General features: G+C 36.2%; 1 protein-coding gene across 7 annotated transcripts in view; it reads left to right on the top strand.

Annotated features, from left to right (window-relative positions):
• The window catches only part of VRK1 (VRK serine/threonine kinase 1), a 78,056-nt gene extending 58,920 nt beyond the window's left edge, over nucleotides 1–19,136 (top strand). For 3 of the 7 annotated variants that reach the window (XM_060165429.1, XM_060165412.1, XM_060165421.1), the window contains 3 exons: nucleotides 214–392; nucleotides 13,296–13,386; nucleotides 18,493–19,134. In XM_060165429.1, coding sequence (XP_060021412.1) covers nucleotides 214–392; nucleotides 13,296–13,386; nucleotides 18,493–18,524 — 302 coding nt within the window. In that variant the 3' untranslated portion in view covers nucleotides 18,525–19,134. Of the gene's footprint in view, nucleotides 1–213; nucleotides 393–13,295; nucleotides 13,387–18,492 lie in introns of all 7 variants that reach the window. The other 4 variants (XM_060165437.1, XM_060165452.1, XM_060165461.1 and 1 more) reach the window with 4 other exon arrangements.
• Nucleotides 19,137–19,727: the final 591 nt, after the last annotated feature.

The raw sequence follows: 19,727 nt of genomic DNA, 5'->3' as shown, positions 1-19,727 counted from the left end.
TTTTTACGTTGTTTCTCAAAATACGTTTTTTATTTGACTTATCTGACAATTCTTGAATTCAAAAGCATACTTTCCATTGAAGAAGTGATTGAAAACATGTTTAACAAGCTATACATTTGCATTCTAATTTTAGTATAACCATGTATCATTTTCTTAGAAAAGTATGTTGTATTTATGACAAAAAATTACAAAATAATTGTGTTATTCTTTTAGATGAAATTGCTAAGTACATGGAAACAGTGAAATTACTGGATTATGCTGAAAAACCTCTTTATCAAAAGTTACGAGATATTCTTTTGCAAGGACTGAAAGCTATAGGAAGTAAGGATGACAGCAAGCTGGACCTCAGTGTTGTGGAGAATGGAAGTTTGAAAGCAAAAACAATAACAAAGGTGAGTTTTGTTACTGAATTTTCCTTTGGGCGTCCTGTGACTATAATTGCAACAAGTATTAATTTTAGGTAAGAGAACCAGTAGCTCAGTAAAGAAAATAATAACAGATTGCTACGCAGTTAAATATTTTTCATCATTATGTAAAAGCAAACTCTTTATGATATGGAAAAATATGTAGAGGGTGGTAGAAAAATGAATATTTATGTGGTTCTTATGTCCAGTAGCAAGTTAGGAAATTCCTAAAGAGATTCTAACTCAGGATACTAAGGTCTGGCAGAGGGATTTGGGCGGGGCACTCAATTCATAGTCTGTGTGTTCTTTTCTCCCACGTCACCCCTTAGGGTTGATCTTGTCTTTCACTTTTCCCTTGTTCATTGGTGTGGTCCAAGTATTTACTATTTGAAAATTGGTTTTGAAAAATTACCATTTGAAAGTTTCCTTGTTTGTTGTCGTGTTGTGTTTCCCATTTGAACATTATTTTGCTCTTTACAGAAATGTCATTATGTAAAGCTGTGTATCTGTATATAAGGGAATTAATTTTTTGGAAAGAAATGTTAAATAATAAACTTTATGGTAGAAATATTGCACAGGCATGTAAATAACTTCTGGTATCACTTTAAAATTCAGATTTTGCAGGTATACATCAACTTATTGGTCATTTTTAATAATTATTGATCAACTTAATTTCCTTTTTTTTTTTTTTTTTTTTTTGCGGTACATGGGCCTCTCACTGTTGTGGCCTCTCCCGTTGCGGAGCACAGGCTCCGGACACGCAGGCTCAGCGGCCATGGCTCACGGGCCCAGCCGCTCCGCGACATGTGAGATCTTCCTGGGCTGGGGCATGAACCCGTGTCCCCTGCGTTGGCAGGCGGACTCTCAACCACTGTGCCACCAGGGAAGCCCTTAATTTCCTTTTCAATCTGAAACTGTTTACTAAAATGTGCTAGTTGCTTTTACATGGGAAAGGAAAACTGCTTTTAGAAGAAAAATATTTTTTTACATTATTGACTGTTTTAATTGTCGTTAACTCTGTAAATTCCAGTAGATTCCTTTGGAAATCTTATATTCCAAACTATGAGATAAAGAGTTAAAAACAGATTTTCTCCCTTTAAAATAAGAAGCAGCATATTAAAAGAACTTACAAAGAAGACAGGAATTTTGACATTGGATCATGAATTTGACTTTTTTGACTAATAGTAGGTGTCTTTGTAATTTCATCACAGAATCTGAAATTATACATATGCATCTATATATACATCTTTTTGCTTTCATAAGTTTTGTCTTAATTTCATCTGCTCCATTTTTGTGTTTTTGTGGTCAACAACCGTGTGGAAAGCCATATCCAGCTTTAAGTGAAGAGGATAAATGGAAGGCTGAGTGGAATTTTTGAGTAAGGTGGTAAACTTACAGTTTGCATACACATATAAACATACAGCATGTGTCTCCTTGCTCAGGACAGATTTTTGTACGTTAATATTTATAGCTGGCTTCTGTAGTGTTTTTCTCTAAAATTTTGCTGATTGAAAAGTAAAGATCTCTGTTGAGGTAAGAACTTGTCCAGTACCATTCCCCTTTCCTTTGCAAATCACTGTTGTTTGTACCTACATGCTAGAGAAAATTTGGTTTCTGCGGGTTGGCTGACTTTACAGCTGAGTAGGTCAGTCTGCTGCAGAGCTAACATCTGTGACCTTATAATTCTCTTGTGTCCTTGGGTAGTTCAGAAAGCTGGAAATTTCTTGTTAGATCATCCCCTACATGTATAAAGCTTCATTTAGGGGGAGGAAATGAATAAAAAGCTGAACTGTTAGATTTCCTTCATTAGTTTGCTGCTTTTTTTCCCCTCAGAGCTGATATAGGATTGTTTTTGTATTAAAAAGAAACTAATAAAAGTTAAGATTAGGTAAGATCATGAAGCTCCTTGATAACCATGTAACTGTAGGTGAGTTGTTAATTTTGTTGGCCTTTTGTTTTTTGTTTGTAAAGTGAAAGAGTTGGACCAGAGCAGGTTTTTTTTTTTTAAGGTTTCTTTCTTTTTCTTTTTAAAGCATCAGAACATTTTCTTCAAATAAATTGTAAATACGCCACAGCTAAAACAGATAAGAGCAGAGCTCCATCCAGCTTTTCAGTCTGGGGGCTCCCACAAGAGAAAGCTCTCTTCTTTGAGAAATTAGTATTCCTTCTCTTTTTTAGGAAGGAGTATGTAGTTGAGATTCTTTTTTGCTCTGGTTACTAGGAAGTTCAGAGCTGAATATAATGCTTCATCATAGAAACTGTATTAATCCTTATAATTGCATACTTGCTCCTTCTTTTCCTCTGTCTTAATTTTTTAAAACTTTAAAATAAAAGTATATGTTCTTTGTATTTAGGACACTCATATCTCTGAAAGGGATAAGTTTAATCAATTCAATATATATTTCTCTTTATATTCCTAAGAGATACGGTAAAAAACCTATAAGAATTGATCGACAGTGGAATGAAGCAAGCCTTCTATCCATTTTTTTTACAGCCGTGCTTGATTATGGTGCAGTAGATTGGGAAACTATCCTGAAATATGAATGTATCCACTTTGAACTGGTTTTAGTCTCAATAACCTAAGAGGAGTATTTAAAGCACAGAATTTGGGGATGACATAAATCTGAAGTAGAAAGACACTAAGTATCACCATGCCCTTAAAAATCATTATTAAGTAAATAATAAATAAATTCCTGCTGGCACTCAGCCTGGAACATGGTACAAAGAGTTGAACAAGAGCAGAGAAAGGTCTTCCAATGCACATCAGTGGCCTGCAGCTCCTCTGGTGGACAACTTTCTATCTCTTTGAGATGATCACACCTAATGTAGTATTAAATTTATACCATGTAGCCTATAGTTAAGGTCAGATTGCCCCCAATATACCATCTAAATTTGGTGAAGATCTATCTAGCTGTTTTTGTGTTATAGAATGATAGAAACTGTATTTTAATTATGTAAATTTAGATTGTTGCAGTTGATACATTTCTTTCTGTTTTTTAATGGTAGTTTAGCCTTAGTTCTGTATCTAAGTGGATTCAGTGTTTACGAAGAATTTCTTTCCTTAGATACCCCATTATTGAGTTCTTTATTTTGAATCTTGTCTTATTTGGTTGGATTTTGTCAAGTAATTTTTTCCCTAAATTTTTGAGTGAGATTATGACATATGTACAGAAAAGTGCACAAATAATTGTGGAATTTGAACTTTACAAAGTGAACGTATGCATTTAGACGTCACCCACATCAAAATATGGATCATTGCAGAAACCCCAGAAACCTTTCTCATGCCCTACTCCCAGCTATTACCCCTTCAGTAAGAGTAACCAATTTTATGACTTCTAACACCATAAATTAGTTTTGCTATTAAAGAAAAACATAGTAGTAGCACCATACGTTTTGTACACTTTTGTGTCTGTCTTTCATTCATTTGTATTTCTTTTTTTCTTTTTGAATTTTATTTTTTTAAACAGGAGGTTCTTATTAGTTATCTATTTTATAAATATTGATGTATACATGTCAATCCCAGTCTCCCAATTCATCACACCACCACCCCCTCCCCCGCCGCTTTCCCCCCTTGGTGTCCATACATTTGTTCTCTACATCTGTGTCTCTATTTCTGCCTTGCATTTCTGAATTTCCTTGCTGTCACAAGTAACAAAAGTCTTTTGTTTTTTTATTCTTGTGTAGTACTCCATTATATGACTATATCATGATTCATTTATCCCTTCTGCTCTTGGTGGATGGATGTTTGCATTGTTTCCAGTTTTTGGTGATTGCAATAATGCTGTTAAGAACACTCTTATAAATTCTTTTGGGAAACATATATAATTATTTCAAGTTTGGTGTATACATAGTAGAATTCCTGGGGCGTAGGGTTTACGTATGCTTAGTAGCTTTAGTAGATACCGCCAAGCAATTTGCCTAGTTTACTCTCCCACAGCAGCTTATGAGAGTTCCAGTTGCTCACTGACACTAGCTATTGCATTATGTTTAACTTTATCTATTTTGGTAGATGTTTACTAGTATTTCTTTATGGTTTTAATTTGATCTCCTTGAGAATATTGATTTTGAACACCTTTTCATAGCCTGTCAGTCTTTGTTTTTTGTTTTTTTTTCTGCGGTACGCGGGCCTCTCACTGTTGTGGCCTCTCCCATTACGGAGCACAGGCTCCGGACACGCAGGCTCAGCGGCCATGGCTCACAGGCCTAGCTGCTCCGCAGCATGTGGGATCTTCCCGGACCAGGGCACGAACCCATGTCCCCTGTATCTGCAGGCGGACTCTCAACCACTGTGCCACCAGGGAAGCCCGCCTGTCAGTCTTGATTATCCTTTTTTTGTGAGGTGCATTTCAAGTCTTTTGTCCATTAAAAAAAATTGGGGTTGTCTGCTTTCCTTTGATTTGCAGAGTTAAGCACTTTGTATATATATGCAATATATGTATTGCACATATTTTTTTTACAGCTTGTGGTTTATCTTTTCACTCTCTTAGTATGGTATCTTTTGATGAACAGAAGTTCTTCACTTTAATTAATCATAATTTATTAGGTTTTTGTTTGTTTATGGCTAGTGCTTTGTGTATTCTATTTTAGGAACATTTTGTCTACCTCAAGATCATGAAGACAATCTTTTGTCAAGAAATTTTATCTTTTTCATTTAGGTCTACAGTTTAACAGAAATTGATTTTGCGCATGGTGTGAGTCGGTGTTTATTTACCCCCTGTGGATATCTAGTTGATCTGAACTATTTATTGAAAAGATTATAATGTCCCCACAGCATGTAACTGGTTTTCAGGTAACCATATGTGTTCGGGTCTGTTTCTGGACACTCTGTTCTGTGCCATTGGCCTGCTCATCTGTATTTGGGTCAGTGCCACACTGTTTGAACTACTGGCTTCATAATGATATTTGATAGTGTAAGTTCTCCAACTTTATTCTTCTTTAAGATTGTCTTTGTTGTTTTTGGCTCTTTGACTTGACATATAAATTTTAGAATCAGCTTATTAATTTCCACAAAAATTCTTCTGGGATTTTGATTGAGATTGTACTGACTGTCGTTTTGGGAAAAACTGACATCTTCACAGTATTCTTTTCTGTTCCATGAATATGGTATACCCCTATATTTATATAGGTTCTTTCATTTATCTCAGTGATGTTTGTAGTTGTCTCTGACTATATAGAGATCATATACATCTTCCATGTCTAACTGCTTAATTCTTAGTCAATTTCTTTTTATCATCTGTAATCATCCCACACGTTTCCTTCATGTCATTTAGTTGTCAGCTCAGTCTGCTGTTTTTCAGTGTTTCTAGTATACTTGTAAGTTCTATAATGATTATTTTTCTATTTATTAGCTCTGCATTTCCTTGTTTATTCTGGGTTTTTAAAAATTATCATTTCTCATTTCCTCAATTTTTTAAATCTTTTTTTTAAGCCTCCAATGCATTTTATAAAATTTTCTTTTTGAGGGGAGGACTGTGTTTTCTTTCAGAGTGGAGTCTTCAGCTATTTTTTGCATGTTATGATCTGGGAGGGCACCATACCCCAAGTGCCTCAGGTGATTCTAATGTAGATGAAAGGCAGGGGCGGCATCCTTGGCTGCATATTAAAATCACCTGGGAGCTTTTATAAATCCCATTGTCTGGATTGCACCCCAGACCAATTAAATCAAAAACTTTGGGGGTGGACCTGAGCCTCAGGATTTTTAGGTGATTACGTTGTACAGACATCGTTGAGAACCACTGCAAACCAAAATTTGAGTTACTTTGGAATTCTAGCTTCTATGTAGGAAACAACCCTTTTGCAAATAGGCAAAGCAGATATTGGGCATTTAAGTCTAAAAGACTTTAAATAATAGTACTTATCAGCCACATGACCAATGTATGTATGTAGGCAATTATTCACACATGCCATGTTGAGATCTTTATTGTAAGAGATATAGAAGGAAATTTGGCGTCATATAAATGCCTTGAATGGTACCCAGGGGAATTTATTTTTGACATAACAAAAAGATATGCTTATAAGATATGTTCAAAACTTAGATCACAAAGGACAGTATTAGAGCAGGATTCCCTTTTTCTTTGATATCATGACTAGTTTTTAGGAATTATGTTAAACATTTGTGTGAGTTTCTGTTTAATAAGGGATACATTTTTTTAAAGCTGTCTTTCTGTGGAAATAATGTTATCTATCTTGCTCATAAGATTGTTGTGTGGGTTAAATGAGATTTAGAAAGTGCTTAGAACAGTGCTGAACACATATAAGTAATCAGTAAATGTTAACTGCAATATTATTGTTAATGCTGTTGTTTCACTGACTTTACATTTTCTCAAGTCTTTCTGGTTTCTTGATGTCAAGAAAATAGCAGAACATTTTCATTTGAATCTTTTGAACTAATATCATACATCCTTAAAAATTCAGTTTATGAAATAGAGTATATTGGGCAGATGTGAATGAAGACTGGCTTACATTCACTTGGTGAGTATGTGTGTTCAAATTGATTGTTTTGAATAGTAAATGATGGGGAATTGGTAAAAGTTGATTTTGCAACAAAGACAAGATGGTAATTACTGTGAAATAAAGGTTCCAAAATGCAGCTCCATAACTTACTCATATTAAAAATGGACAAATCACATTAATGAGTTTGAAGTTAACTTTTTTCATTGAAGCTGTTGATTGATACTAAAGGACCATAGGTAGTTGACATAAAGCAGAGGACTTCTGAGTGCCAGAGAATTCTGTGTTCACTGTTTTCTCCCTATGAGTTTAGGAAGTATGTATTTTGTGGACATAGCCTTATTGGGGGGAGGTCAGGCAGTCTGTTTTTAATAGGAACTCTAATGTAGCTTGGTTTATTTTGTAAGAAACTTGCTCAAGTGTGGCTTGAGAGCATTTAATTCCCCACTAGTACATACATAGGGTTTCGTTTTCATTGAAATATGTAGTTTTATAAATACTGGCCTCTTCATTTTGCAGTGTTATAGCTTCAGAGTCTTGTGCTTTTAATTCTTAAGTTTGAAAATTCTCCAGGGGACTTGATGGTGCTCGGTGCTGGTAATAGAATATCAACCCTTTACTTTAGGTTATCATTGAACATTTATGTATTGATAGTATTTTGTAATCTGTCAATATTAAATTATTTTACATATACTTTACAGCACTGAATGAGATACATCTGCTTACAAATGATGAAAGTGAAATTCAGAAGAGGTTAGATGACTTGTCCAGGGCCATGCAACCATTAATTATTATTACGCATTTACATAGCTTTTTTCCTCAGAGGAGCTCAAGGCACTTAAAAATTTCCTAGTGATTTTAGGTATAAAATATTAAAGACAATTAAACCATAACTAGCTACCCATTTGCCTCTCCCCATAAGTTGCCCTTGAAATACCTTAACTTTGCTAAAAAGTTTGATATTAATGGTGCAGGTCATGGAACCTTCAGAGGAAAATAAGCATGAAGAAGTGTCATATTAATTCCAACATAGAAGAGAATGCAGTGACCCATTAGTCTTTAGACCTTTGTTTATTGAATCTCTGGAAACATCTCTCAGTTGTTAAGTGACTACAGGTTTGATCGTATTGGAAGTTTCGTGGTCCTTGTGATATGAATGATATTAGAGTCACGAAAGGCCATTGTTGCCAACTTTGGAAGGTGGATTTACTGTTTTCAGAAGTGCTGTTGGGAGACCGTTCCAGTTTGTGATTGCCATTATTACATGAAAATTCGATGAGAGTCAGTTCTCAGTCATGTAGTGCTCCTGAAGATCATGTGACCAGGTTCAACTTTTCTTTCAGCTCATTATCTCCTCAGTGGCTGTGTTTTTTCTAGGAGGATGGGTGACGGTAGGGCTGTGAAGCAGCTTGTTTCTAGATCCTCAGTAGGCCCAACTTCAGAAGGGACACACATTCGCTCCAGATAAGCAAGTAGACAAATACGCGTACTTTGTGAAAGCAGTGCTTTTGCTAAAAGTGTGCTGCCCATGGAGCAAGCAGTCAATTCTGCTTGCCACCTAGGTGCAGTTTTTTCATTTGTTTATTTATTCTGACAGAGTATACAAATGCATCGGTATCATTTGCTAACTCATGAGTTAGCAATAATCTTTGGTGCACCATTTTCAGATAATTACAGCAAATTCTTCATTCTTCATGGCATAAGAGTGGGAAAGCTTGAACTGGTGAAGGACACAGGTATTCCACATTTTGTTAGTCATGCTTTTTTTTTTGCTAAACCCCCAGACCTGCTAATAAATGATAAAATTGCTTGAGTAATATGTTAATTATTAACTGCCTTCAGAATAGATAATTAAATATGTGGACAGGAGAGATATCTAAATTTAAACAAAAAAAAAAATCAGGGTTTGGCCATGCGCTCATGCCTGTGTTACATTTACAGATGGACTGATATTTCACAGAGTGAAATCCCATGTGTGTGGGATTACATTGGTCACTTACTCAAAAAGACTCATTTACGGAACTCTGAAATGACTTCTTATAGGGCTTACATAAATGCAAATAGTTTTAGAAATGTAACTTGTGTGTGCTTAATGTTTTTATAAAAGCTAAAATTACTCTTTTGCTTTAACGATTTGTTAGTGTCTGTTTTTCTCCATGAGAATGAAGCCTGAAACAGTGCCCAGCACACAGTAGGTGCTTAGAAAATACATGATGGGATTCCTACCTCTGTTCCGATAGAATCAGGGTTACTGTGGAAGGAAATTGTAGTGTGCGTTATTCTTATCGCAGCCTTTACCATGGAAACTTGTTTAAAATAATAAATCACTTCAGTGTATCATAACAGTTTTTTAGACCATTCTTCAAATTCATCTCTCATTTAAGTCACTTACTCACTTTCTGACCCACTTCCCATCTTTTCATCTGTTCTCTTTTCAGTTGTGTCTGACCTTTTCCTGCTTTTTCTCAAAACATTTCTGTAATTACTTAATGTCCATTTAAACATTACACAGTTTTTGAGGGGCTTTTGGTAAAACACGTAGTCAGCTCTTTATTACTACAATAGTAGTGGACTAGTTGCTCAGCAGTGCAGACCTAGATATTTGTGTGTGTGTAAGGTACATAATAGCGTGTGGGGAGAACCCCAGTCCTTGCCCTCCAGGAGTGTCCAGGGTGGGAGAGACGAAAAGTAGAGTGTGACCCTGGGCTTGCCAAGTACACACGTATGTATGTTTGCGCTAGCTCTCTAGGAAGGGATCTGTTACAACGAAAGCACCACGGCTGGAAACTGCCACTTCACACCGAAAAGTCCCGTGGGGGGCAGCGTGGTTCTGTGGAAAGAAGTTCTGATAAGAACCAAGAACCCTTAGCTCTTGTCTTCTCACCACCACCAGCTAGAAACACTGAGCGGCTTCTCCCAGCTTTCTTTTGTCCCCAGCCTCAGTTTTTTCTGTCTACATAGGGCAGTTTAACTAAAATCCACTGGTTTTGTAAATATTGTGGTGTAACACATACGTTTCTTTACCTTCATAGAATATATGTCCTTTTTCTTTTTAGTTAACACTGAGTAACATATTCTATTTTTGCTTACTATTAAGGAACGTAATAGTAATTTTTAAAGGGTATACATTTGCATGATGATTTCAGTGGCCTTAATCAAATGAGTCCAATAAGATTAACTGTGTATTGCAGTCTCATGTTTGTGTTTGGAGTTCTTTGTTCTTTGACACACACACGTGCAGTACCATTTAAACATTTTAGGCTGTACCTTCTAAGTTTCTATAATGAACATTCATGACTTTTGTAATAAGGGGGGAAAAACCAACAACAGTTCTTCAGTACCCATCTCCTTTGATGCAAGCATGAATCTGATTGGCTTCTCTTAGATGCTGTTGAAAGCATTTAGAGGGTATCTTTGGATGTTTGAGTTGGGATGTAAAGAATTGTCTTTGGTTTTTGTCTCTGAAGACTTCTATTCTCTTTTCCATTAAAACAGCTTTAAGTCTATAACTAATCTCTGATGCATCTCGCTGATTTGTCTTCCTGTTTCTAAATTGGAAGTGAGAAGCTGCTAATTTAACTAAGTTTTAGCCTAGCAGTCTGAGCACTGCAAAAATACAATGTGTAATATATACACTAATGCCCTTTAAAATAAACCTAGTTTTTAAAGATATTTTAGCCATGCTGAATTAAAAGAAAACTCTGTCCTAACTTTATGAATTATTCTTGTGTGTCATGCAATATTTTGATTTCATTTATAAATGTAAATAAAGGCACCTGTGAGACCTGGTATGGCATATGACAAAATCAGAGATTAATGCACTTTGTGAAGCCATTTTCTGTTTAAAGAGAACCAAACTGTACTATTTGAAGCCTAAGAAGTTGACAAATAACAAAATGAAGCATTTGGTGATATCAGTAGAAAGAAGCTGGCAGCAAATTGTTTGGAATTTTACTCATCGCCTTATGCAATGAATAACAGACTTAGATATTCTTTAACTTGAAGGTTGTTGTTAATTGATCTTAGTCTGTAGACTGTTGGTCCTTTCTATCCAAACTATTGATATATACATTGTCAGAAAAGTTGGGCAAGAGATACCCAGTTGAAGTGTGGATTAATGAAATTCAGTGCTTTCCCCAGTACATACTGCTGAAATACAGGTGTTTCTTTTGTTGGTTGAATACTGTCTGATTTTCATTCCTATGTAATTTACCTGCACGGAGATTAAGAAAGCTCCTTTTTATTAAATAAGCTTGAAAACAAGATGAATGCACTAGGCTCTTAGGTAGAACATATTGGATCGCTCCCTTTATAATGAGCATTTAAAAATCTGCCCTCCCAAAGCTGGAAAATGCATTCTCTCCTGTATGGAAAGCAATATAGTACTGAAATATTCCTCCTTAATTTTGGTCCGAACGAACAAAAGTGTCTGTGTTTATTCCTGCCTAATGCATCACAAATCTGCTGACATGCTAACCTTGGAGTCTTGGCTGGCGTTAATCAGGCCTGTGCACCGGCAGGAAAGATGTACCTAATGCACTCCATCAGTGCAGTTTGCATATGGAAGTTCTCACAGGGGAGCTGCCCTGTGCCAGCTGAGGGTTACCTGCCCACTGCAGTTATTGTATGTAATTATCGAACCAATCTGTTCAGCCCAGCAGGGGTCAGCTAGTAATCATGAAGCAACACTTTGGAAAAGAAAGATGTAAGGCACTCTCCCCTTCTCTCATCAGTTATATGAAGTTACAGCCACTCTTCCAGCTATTTTTGAGAAGGAATACCTCCATGTACAAATCTGCTAAATGAATGCCTTTGAAAGTTTTTTAAGGTTTAGTCAAGATGTTATGTTCATATATGTGAAGCATTTTCTTCAGGACCATGATGGGAATCTCTGAGGTTTAATCTTTCCACAGCCACCGTTAAGAATATTTTGAAACAGCGGGATTAACTGTAATACATAGATAATAACAGTTCTGACCATTCGGAGGTTTTAACATAACGTGGCTTGAGTAGAGTTGTGCTTTCCCATGTAGTTCTCTTTGGAACAGAACCCATGGTTGCCATTAGGCAAAAGAACAATGTCCTGTCAGCAGACATTATACCCTTTTATAGCTGTACACAAAATGGCCTGAAGTGAGGAAAATTCTTAGGCAAAGTTTAACTTAATATTGTTAGGAAAATATATAAGAGGACATTCTGATGTGTCGTGAATCTGTGAAATTTGGGAAGTATCAGATGATTTCCTGAATGCTACAGACTTATTTTAGGCAACCTACAGAAGTAATGAATTCTGATGTAGATTTTAACACATTTAAATTTGAGATTACATGGGATAAAGTTGCATGAAAAGTGCAAAGTTTTCAATTCCTTACTAATGTCCTTCTATAGTTATACCTATGTATAGAGATGTTAAGTATTTTAAAACTTTACACAGGACTGAGCTAGTTAGGAAATGTAGTGATAGAAAGTAAGAAAAAGAAATTGTATGAACATTTGGGAAGAATGAATGGTGACAGAACGTAGGCATTAACTCCTAAGTAACACTCAACTAAAAAATATGTAGAAAATAGGAAAGGCCTGAGAGAGTGGTGGAAAATCCAACCTGTTTTTGAGATTTTAGGAGCGCTTTGTACTTTTAAGACTCTTCTTTTACAGTAAGGTTTATGGCCCTCTTAAACTTTAAATTATAAAACATTTATTGGAAGTTTGCCATTATTGATCCACAGAATTTCCCCATCAGTTTAGAGGGCATAACCACTGATGCGATACATGGGCCAGGCACATATTTTCCTATTTATCAAGTACATTTACCCCACCCCACACATGCAGCGTAAAATGGGGAAAATAAGTATCATTGGCCTGAGCAAGTATCAGCTTTCAAAGAGAGTTTCTGTATGATCAGTCCTGATGGTTAAAACATGGCTTTCAATAATAAATTATATGAGGCATAAAAAGTTAGAGGTGGATATAAGAAATATACCCACTTCCAGACTAACTGTATAGTTGAAGGTTCCCTTAATCCCCTTTTCTTTCACCCCCCGCCCCTTTCCTTAGGTGACCCCCACCAGGAAGTTGTGTGTATTCTTCCTGTATGTTTTGACATACCCACACCTGTATAGATTCATATATATATGCTAATATCTGATAAGTTTGTATATTTTCTTTTTTTTTTTTTGCGGTACCCGGGCCTCTCACTGTTGTGGCCTCTCCCGTGGCGGAGCACAGACTCCGGATGTGCAGGCTCAGTGGCCATGGCTCACGGGCCCAGCCGCTCCGCGGCACGTGGGATCTTCCCGGACCAGGACACGAACCCATGTCCCCTACATCGGCAGGCAGACTCTCAACCACTGCACCACCTGGGAAGCCCTGTATATTTTCTTAATTGACCATCATGCCACATCTTTTTCTTTTTTTTTTTTTTGTTTAATTTTTATATGTAAGAAGAGAAAGAAAGAAATAGAGCAGAGCACACAACCTGGTGTCGAAGATATGGAATGCTCAGATACACAGACAGAAGAGGCCACACAAACCCGTAAGTTGAACAGTCTTGCCTCTTAGCTCTTTTCTTATGTATAATAAACACAAATTTCATTTCCTCCCACTGAATAAGGGTTTAACTATTTGGGTCATAACATTCTCATTTTATAATTTAAAAAATGTAGGAGAAGATCTAATATTTATACAGTATGTATCACAATGTCCTTTGTTCACATTGTGTTATTTACTATAATCATGTCTATAATCATGAAGTTGAGACCAGGAGTTACTCTCATTTTGCAGATATGGAGCCCAAGACACAGAGCATTTAAATGACAGAACTGTTGTGAAAGGGTTAGACGTAGAGACCAGAACTCTTACCTCTCAGGCTACTGTCTCTCTGGTTCTCCACACTTACCGCCGAACTCTGGGCGTGAGAGGGAATGTCAGGAGTCAGGTGGTTAGTACGTGGCTTACTGCAGAGTCTGCCAACTCTTCTTTTCTCTCAGCAAGTTGGGATGCAAGGAATTAAAGCTTCGAATCATCACTTCCCAAAGGTCTTAAAGCAAAAAGCAAGGTATAAAGTCATTTCTTCAATGGCTTATGTACTGGTGCTGAAGGCACTTTTAGTATGGAGTAGTTCCAGAAGTGACATTAGCAAAGGCAGCATCTGCAAAGGGCAAGACTAGGTTGGACTTTGGTCTGGTTAATAAATGGCCAGTCTGTGGTGTATAGGCACACCTGTGGGGCTCAGAAGATGGGAAAATGTGTTCCAGGTTTCATGAGAGATGGTTTACTTGCCTCAGTGAGGAGAGATTCAGAGCTGGCTACAGTACCACTTCCACCCCCTGCCAGATATCTCTTCTATCTGTCTGCCTTTTATTTATTTATTAGTTTATTGGTACTGAAATATTTCTGATTTCTAATAGAAGAGGCTTATTTTTGGTAAAAATTTCATCAAAGTGTAAGTGCCCAGTAGAGTTAGGCCAGTGATGTATTTTTACCTTCCCTTTGACAGTGATAGCCATGCATGTTTGCGGAAGGCAAAAATTGACTTTCAAAGAGAATCATCTTCACCCTGCTTTTATTAACATTTTCTTCATTATATATTATGGATAGTACGTCCTTAGGTTTATCTGAATTTACCCAAGAGAATCCTTGGGATAACTGAAGAGCGAGTGTATAACGTCACTCTGGAAGCTAAAGGTTTTGAAATAGTCCCTCTTACTTTTCTGCTGCCATCTTCCATTCCCTCCTGTTTTTGTTTTTTTTCCCCTTCCTCCCCTGTCTTGTTCATTCTGTTACTAGGAGGTGGGGAGTCCCAAGGAGCAGCACATCAAAGCATGTCTCTGCCAGAGGCAGCAGCAGCGGCTGTGGCAGTGAGTGGGAGCAAAGTTAAGGAGCGCTTATGAAGATAGAGTAATATTCTTACTCAAATCCCTTACATTTTAAAACGGGAGATTTTAGTTTAGGAAAGGGCTTACGTTGTTATAGTAAGGTTGATACCCATTTAGACCAAAGCCAGTTTCCAGCTGTGCATAGGGAAGACTCATGCGTCTCCTCATGCCTAGAGGTCATTTGTTATCCGAACTTTGCTTAGTGAGCATCAGAGGTATTTGTTTTGATACATACGTGATTTTAAATTTGACTGTAATTACGAAAACTGTTTCTTATACCTAAAATTTTAATTTAAGGTCCTTATACTGATGGTTTTTACTGTGAGAAAATATATTAGTATTTTTGTTTTATTTATTAATGACAAAAGAAGAGAGTAGACCCCATCACTAATTTAAGGAGAATAATCCAGATTTCTTTTTGATATTAAAAAATGAAGATAAAAAATAATCAAATTCTCTTTTATTCATATAAACTCTAAATTGCTTTAATTAAATACCGTTCCAATTGTAATTCTTTTTCCCCCCCTAAAGTATAAGGCTAGTTAAGGTATTTTACTATCTAAATATTCATAAATGAGAGAAATATTACCTGAGATAGTAAAATGTTATTGCTTCTAGCAAAGAAAACTAAAGCGATCCAAGGGTTCATGAAAATGTATGTTTATGTATTCATCAGTTTAAAGTAACCTGAATGAGAAGGCACATTATTACATTTGAAGTTTTTTAAAGAAATATATAATTCAGTGAATTCTGTGTTTTAGAGCTTTAAGATTTTGCGTCAAACATGTTTCATGAATGGTCACCTCTAACAGCTGCTTTAGAAATGTCAGTTTCTTCATTAACAATTTTATTTTCAAACACGATTTATGGTTTACATATGGTAAGAGATTTTTCTCACGGTGTGATCTCTCAGAATGCTGTGCCTAGCAAAATGGGGACAACTTTCCTTTAATATCTATTTAGACCATTTAAAAAACGTGTAAAATTTTCTCGATACACCTAAACTCATTTTGAGTAGCTGGGCGTCTATTGTGTAAGAACACATTCTGAAAGCTTTCTAATGTGTCTTGTGTAGGTTTTCTCAAAGAAAGAGAGGGGTGAGGGGTCGTTTTCAAGAAGAACAGAGGCCTCTAATCCTTGTAGTTTTAAGCAAGGCATGATTTTTACCAATTGAGAAAATTTGGTAATTTGCTCCAAGTAATTTTTTCCCCACAAAATGATAAACCTTTAAAAACTACACATATTCTGGCATTTCAAAACCAGGCCAATATTTCAGAACTGTACTAAAAATTAGTTAATACAGCCATGATATTTATGGCCAGTATACTTTGTCCCTACCGTTCATACAACAGACAGAACTCAACAGCCTACTCTTGGTGGTGTTTTTGAAGTACCTTGGATTTTGGACCATTCTTGAGGATTCTTTGAGGAAAGCGTGACTTATGTTTACCCCTTGAATAGTTACGGTCTAGTCAAGAAAGAGATATTTTTAAGGCACCCTACAAAGAAATTTCCCACTTGTTTTTTTCCTTCTGCATTATAAAATCATAGAAGAGTATCCCAACCTTGTATATTTTATTTTTCAAGTATTAAGTTTTACACATTAGTCTTTTGATTGGGCCTTTTACCACTAGTAAAGTATTATGAAAATGAGTATATATTTACTAGTAAAGTATTATGAAAATGAGTATATATGGGACGGGAGGAGAAATAGATTTTTTTCTGCAACAGTCAGAATTGATTATTAGGAAAAATACTGAACTGATAAAGTCTCTAAGTTGCATAATATGATTATATAATAAGTTGCAGGTGGTGATGGCATTCTTAGTTGCAATGAAAAACTTTAAATCTAGATTGAATGGGGATAAGCAGTAACGGAATTTAATCTAAGAGTAAAATGTCAAATTAGGACATTAATGAGAATATAGCGATAATCGTTGACTTTAGTGTCCTTTTTTTTTTCTTTTTTTTTTTTTTTTTTTTTGCGGTACGCGGGCCTCTCACTGTTGCGGCCTCTCCCGTTGCGGAGCACAGGCTCCGGACGCGCAGGCTCAGCGGCCATGGCTCATGGGCCCAGCCGCTCCGCGGCATGTGGGATCTTCCCGGACCGGGGCACGAACTCACGTCCCCTGCATCGGCAGAAGGACTCTCAACCACTGCGCCACCAGGGAAGCCCTAGTGTCCTTTTTAATGTGACTATAGATTCGAATTTTATTGAAAGGGAGATGTACTATAGTATTGATTATAGACCTTGATCTTGCGATATCCTGTTATTCCAATTTCAGACAATCACAGCGTTCTCAGTTTTCTATGGAAAATTAATTTCAAAATTGTTGAAGTAAAAACCTAAAAATCTACCATGGAATATTTTTAAAAGAAGGCTATATCACAAAAATTGAAGAAAAAACTCAAAAGTTTAAACCCACCATAGTGTAGGCCATGCACTATGAGTGGCAGAGAAAAGAAGATACTCATATAACTTTGAAGTTTGCATGAATTGAAATGTATGGCAATTGAATAAAAACTAGAACTTGGAAAAATAACAAACAAACTGATCTTCCAATTAAGTACCTAAATAAACCTGTAGTCAGAAAGCCTTTAGAAACTGTTTATGATTAGACATGTGTGGTAGATATTTTGTCCTAGATTCAAAGAATGTTTTGTATGTTTCAGAAGAGAAGTACTGATCTCTTTGCTGTTCAGTGTGTTTATTGATTGATCGTGGGCCCCACGCTGCCCTCACCGTGGTACCATTGCTCTCTCCTGGCAGAGGGAAGCCGAGGCCATGGAAGACACACTCCTCTTGCCACCACAGGCAGTTGTGATCGGGCCTAAGCTTGTCCTTCTGACTCTGCTGTGCTCGCGGTGGAGGTGGCCTGGGGTGGGGTGGGAGACAAAGTCTCCTCGGGGAGGCGGATCCACATGCTCCCGGTAGAGAAGCACTGCATTCTTCCAGCGCAGGAATAGTTGGAGAGGAACTGTCATAAGGCACTTAGGCCAGTATCAGATGTGATACTTTTCTAGAAGGCGACTTAGCTGGGGTCTGTTTAATCCCTAGTGGACAAGACTTTGCATTTTGGATTAGCCCAGTGCTCTTCTGCCTAAAGAGTAGAGGGATCAGGCTTTAAAAAGCAACACATTTAGAAAAAATGCCTTGCTTTTCATAATATGCATATTCTCAGTGCTTCCCCCCAAGGAATACCTATCTTTGTTTGTTTTAACTTTTTATTTTATATTGGAGTGTAATTAACAACATTGTGTTAGTTTCAGGTGTACAGAAAAGTGATCTGTATATATACATATACAGATATCTATTCTTTTTCAAATATTTTTCCCATGATATTGAACAGACTTCCCTGTGCTATACAGTAGGTCCTTGTTGCTTATGGAGTACCTATCTTGTTGCTATAGTTTACATTAGGAGATAATGTTTTTAATTGTACAATAAAAATTTGGGGGAGAAATAGTTCAGGACCAGTGTAAATGGGGTATGTTTTTACCAGTGGATGCATTCTGTATAACTTCAAACTGGAAGGTCGGCTTTGTTAGCATATTTTTTGACACACTAAAAAATTAACACAATTTCCTAAGATTTTTAGGGTATTAACAGTTATAACTTGTGTATCAGTTTCGTCTCCACAAATCATCATAGTCAATTAGATTTTTAAATATTAATAACCATATATGGAAATACTTATATTTCTGTTCTTTTGCTTTTGTAAGTTAATGACTAGTGATTTAAATCTCTTTGTTTTCTCTTCAAGGTTCAAGAACCAGGAAGAGAGTCCAGAAGTAAATCAAATACTGTGAACCAGTTTTTCTTTTCTTCCTTTCATTTGACTCTTTCCTTCTTTCATTTGACTTTTCCTCTTTTTCTGTATTAAGTGTTTTATTTTCATGTGAGTCTTGTGGAGTGGGGGAAACAATGAAGTACCTATGTCTTTGAAAAGCAGACTTTTTTTTATTAAATACTTTGTAGAATTTACTAAAGCCTAATTTATAAAATTTCACAGTATTAAGGTTATACCCTTGAAGCTGTCCCATGCTGTGTGTTTGAGGTTCTGGGGTACATATAAGAAATATTACTATGACATGCACTTTTCTAATCGTTGTATATTTCCTTCAGTGCATAAAATGTTTGGCAAAATCCTTTTAAGGAAATACACAACTTAAAATAAAGGTCTCTTTTTGCTTGATACAAATTTGTTGTGGGCATAAGATTTGTTTTGTATTGATCTTGCTCAGTTCCACAAGCATTTGTTAAGCACCTGGTCTAGGAAATGAGAGGTACAAAGAAGAGAAAAGATTATGAAAGAAGAAATGGAGTAGTAAGTTTATCTGTGAGAGATGAAATACATGTATTTGAAAGATTACTTGAGAATTATGTAAGTATGCAAGCTGTATGGTAAGAAAACAGGCAATTATCAAGTGGTGGCCAGATCAAAGATTGTTTTAGACTGGCTTCCTTTAAGGAAATACCGTCAAATATATATATTTGGCTTATTCATTCACAAGAGATTATTTTTCTTCCAAGTTTTTTTTTTGGTATGGTATAATATTTGTACAGTAAACCAAGCACTTTAGAGTTTTAGTGATTAGAAATTTTAAAATATAGACTATATAGTTGCCTTGGGAACAAAAGCTTGGAATTTCAACATGAACAATTTCAAGATTTACTTTGTTAGAGAAATTGGGATTGGATTGGATTTTCTAGGGGTGGTACACCTTACCACTTGTAGCCTGTACAATGTTTTTAGATGGTGTATAGGTACACTTTTATTTAAATATGTAAGCATTTATTTAATATGTATTTAGAATATAAATAGCACATTAAACTGGAGATTTCTCTATTGCTTAGGACAAGCCTAAAGTAGGTATTTCAGTTTTTAGAAAAGCAAGTTGATTTGAAGAAAATACTAAGTAAATAATAGTACAGGTGGATGTAGACATGTCAGAAACTGTCAGAGTTGTACCAATTTTGAGCAACTCTGAACCAACA

This window comes from Lagenorhynchus albirostris, chromosome 1 (genome assembly GCF_949774975.1).
Source record: "Lagenorhynchus albirostris chromosome 1, mLagAlb1.1, whole genome shotgun sequence".
In the NCBI taxonomy this organism is placed as follows: domain Eukaryota; kingdom Metazoa; phylum Chordata; class Mammalia; order Artiodactyla; family Delphinidae; genus Lagenorhynchus; species Lagenorhynchus albirostris.
Note: the sequence above shows the minus strand (reverse complement) of the source record. Positions and strands in the feature narration are given on the sequence as shown.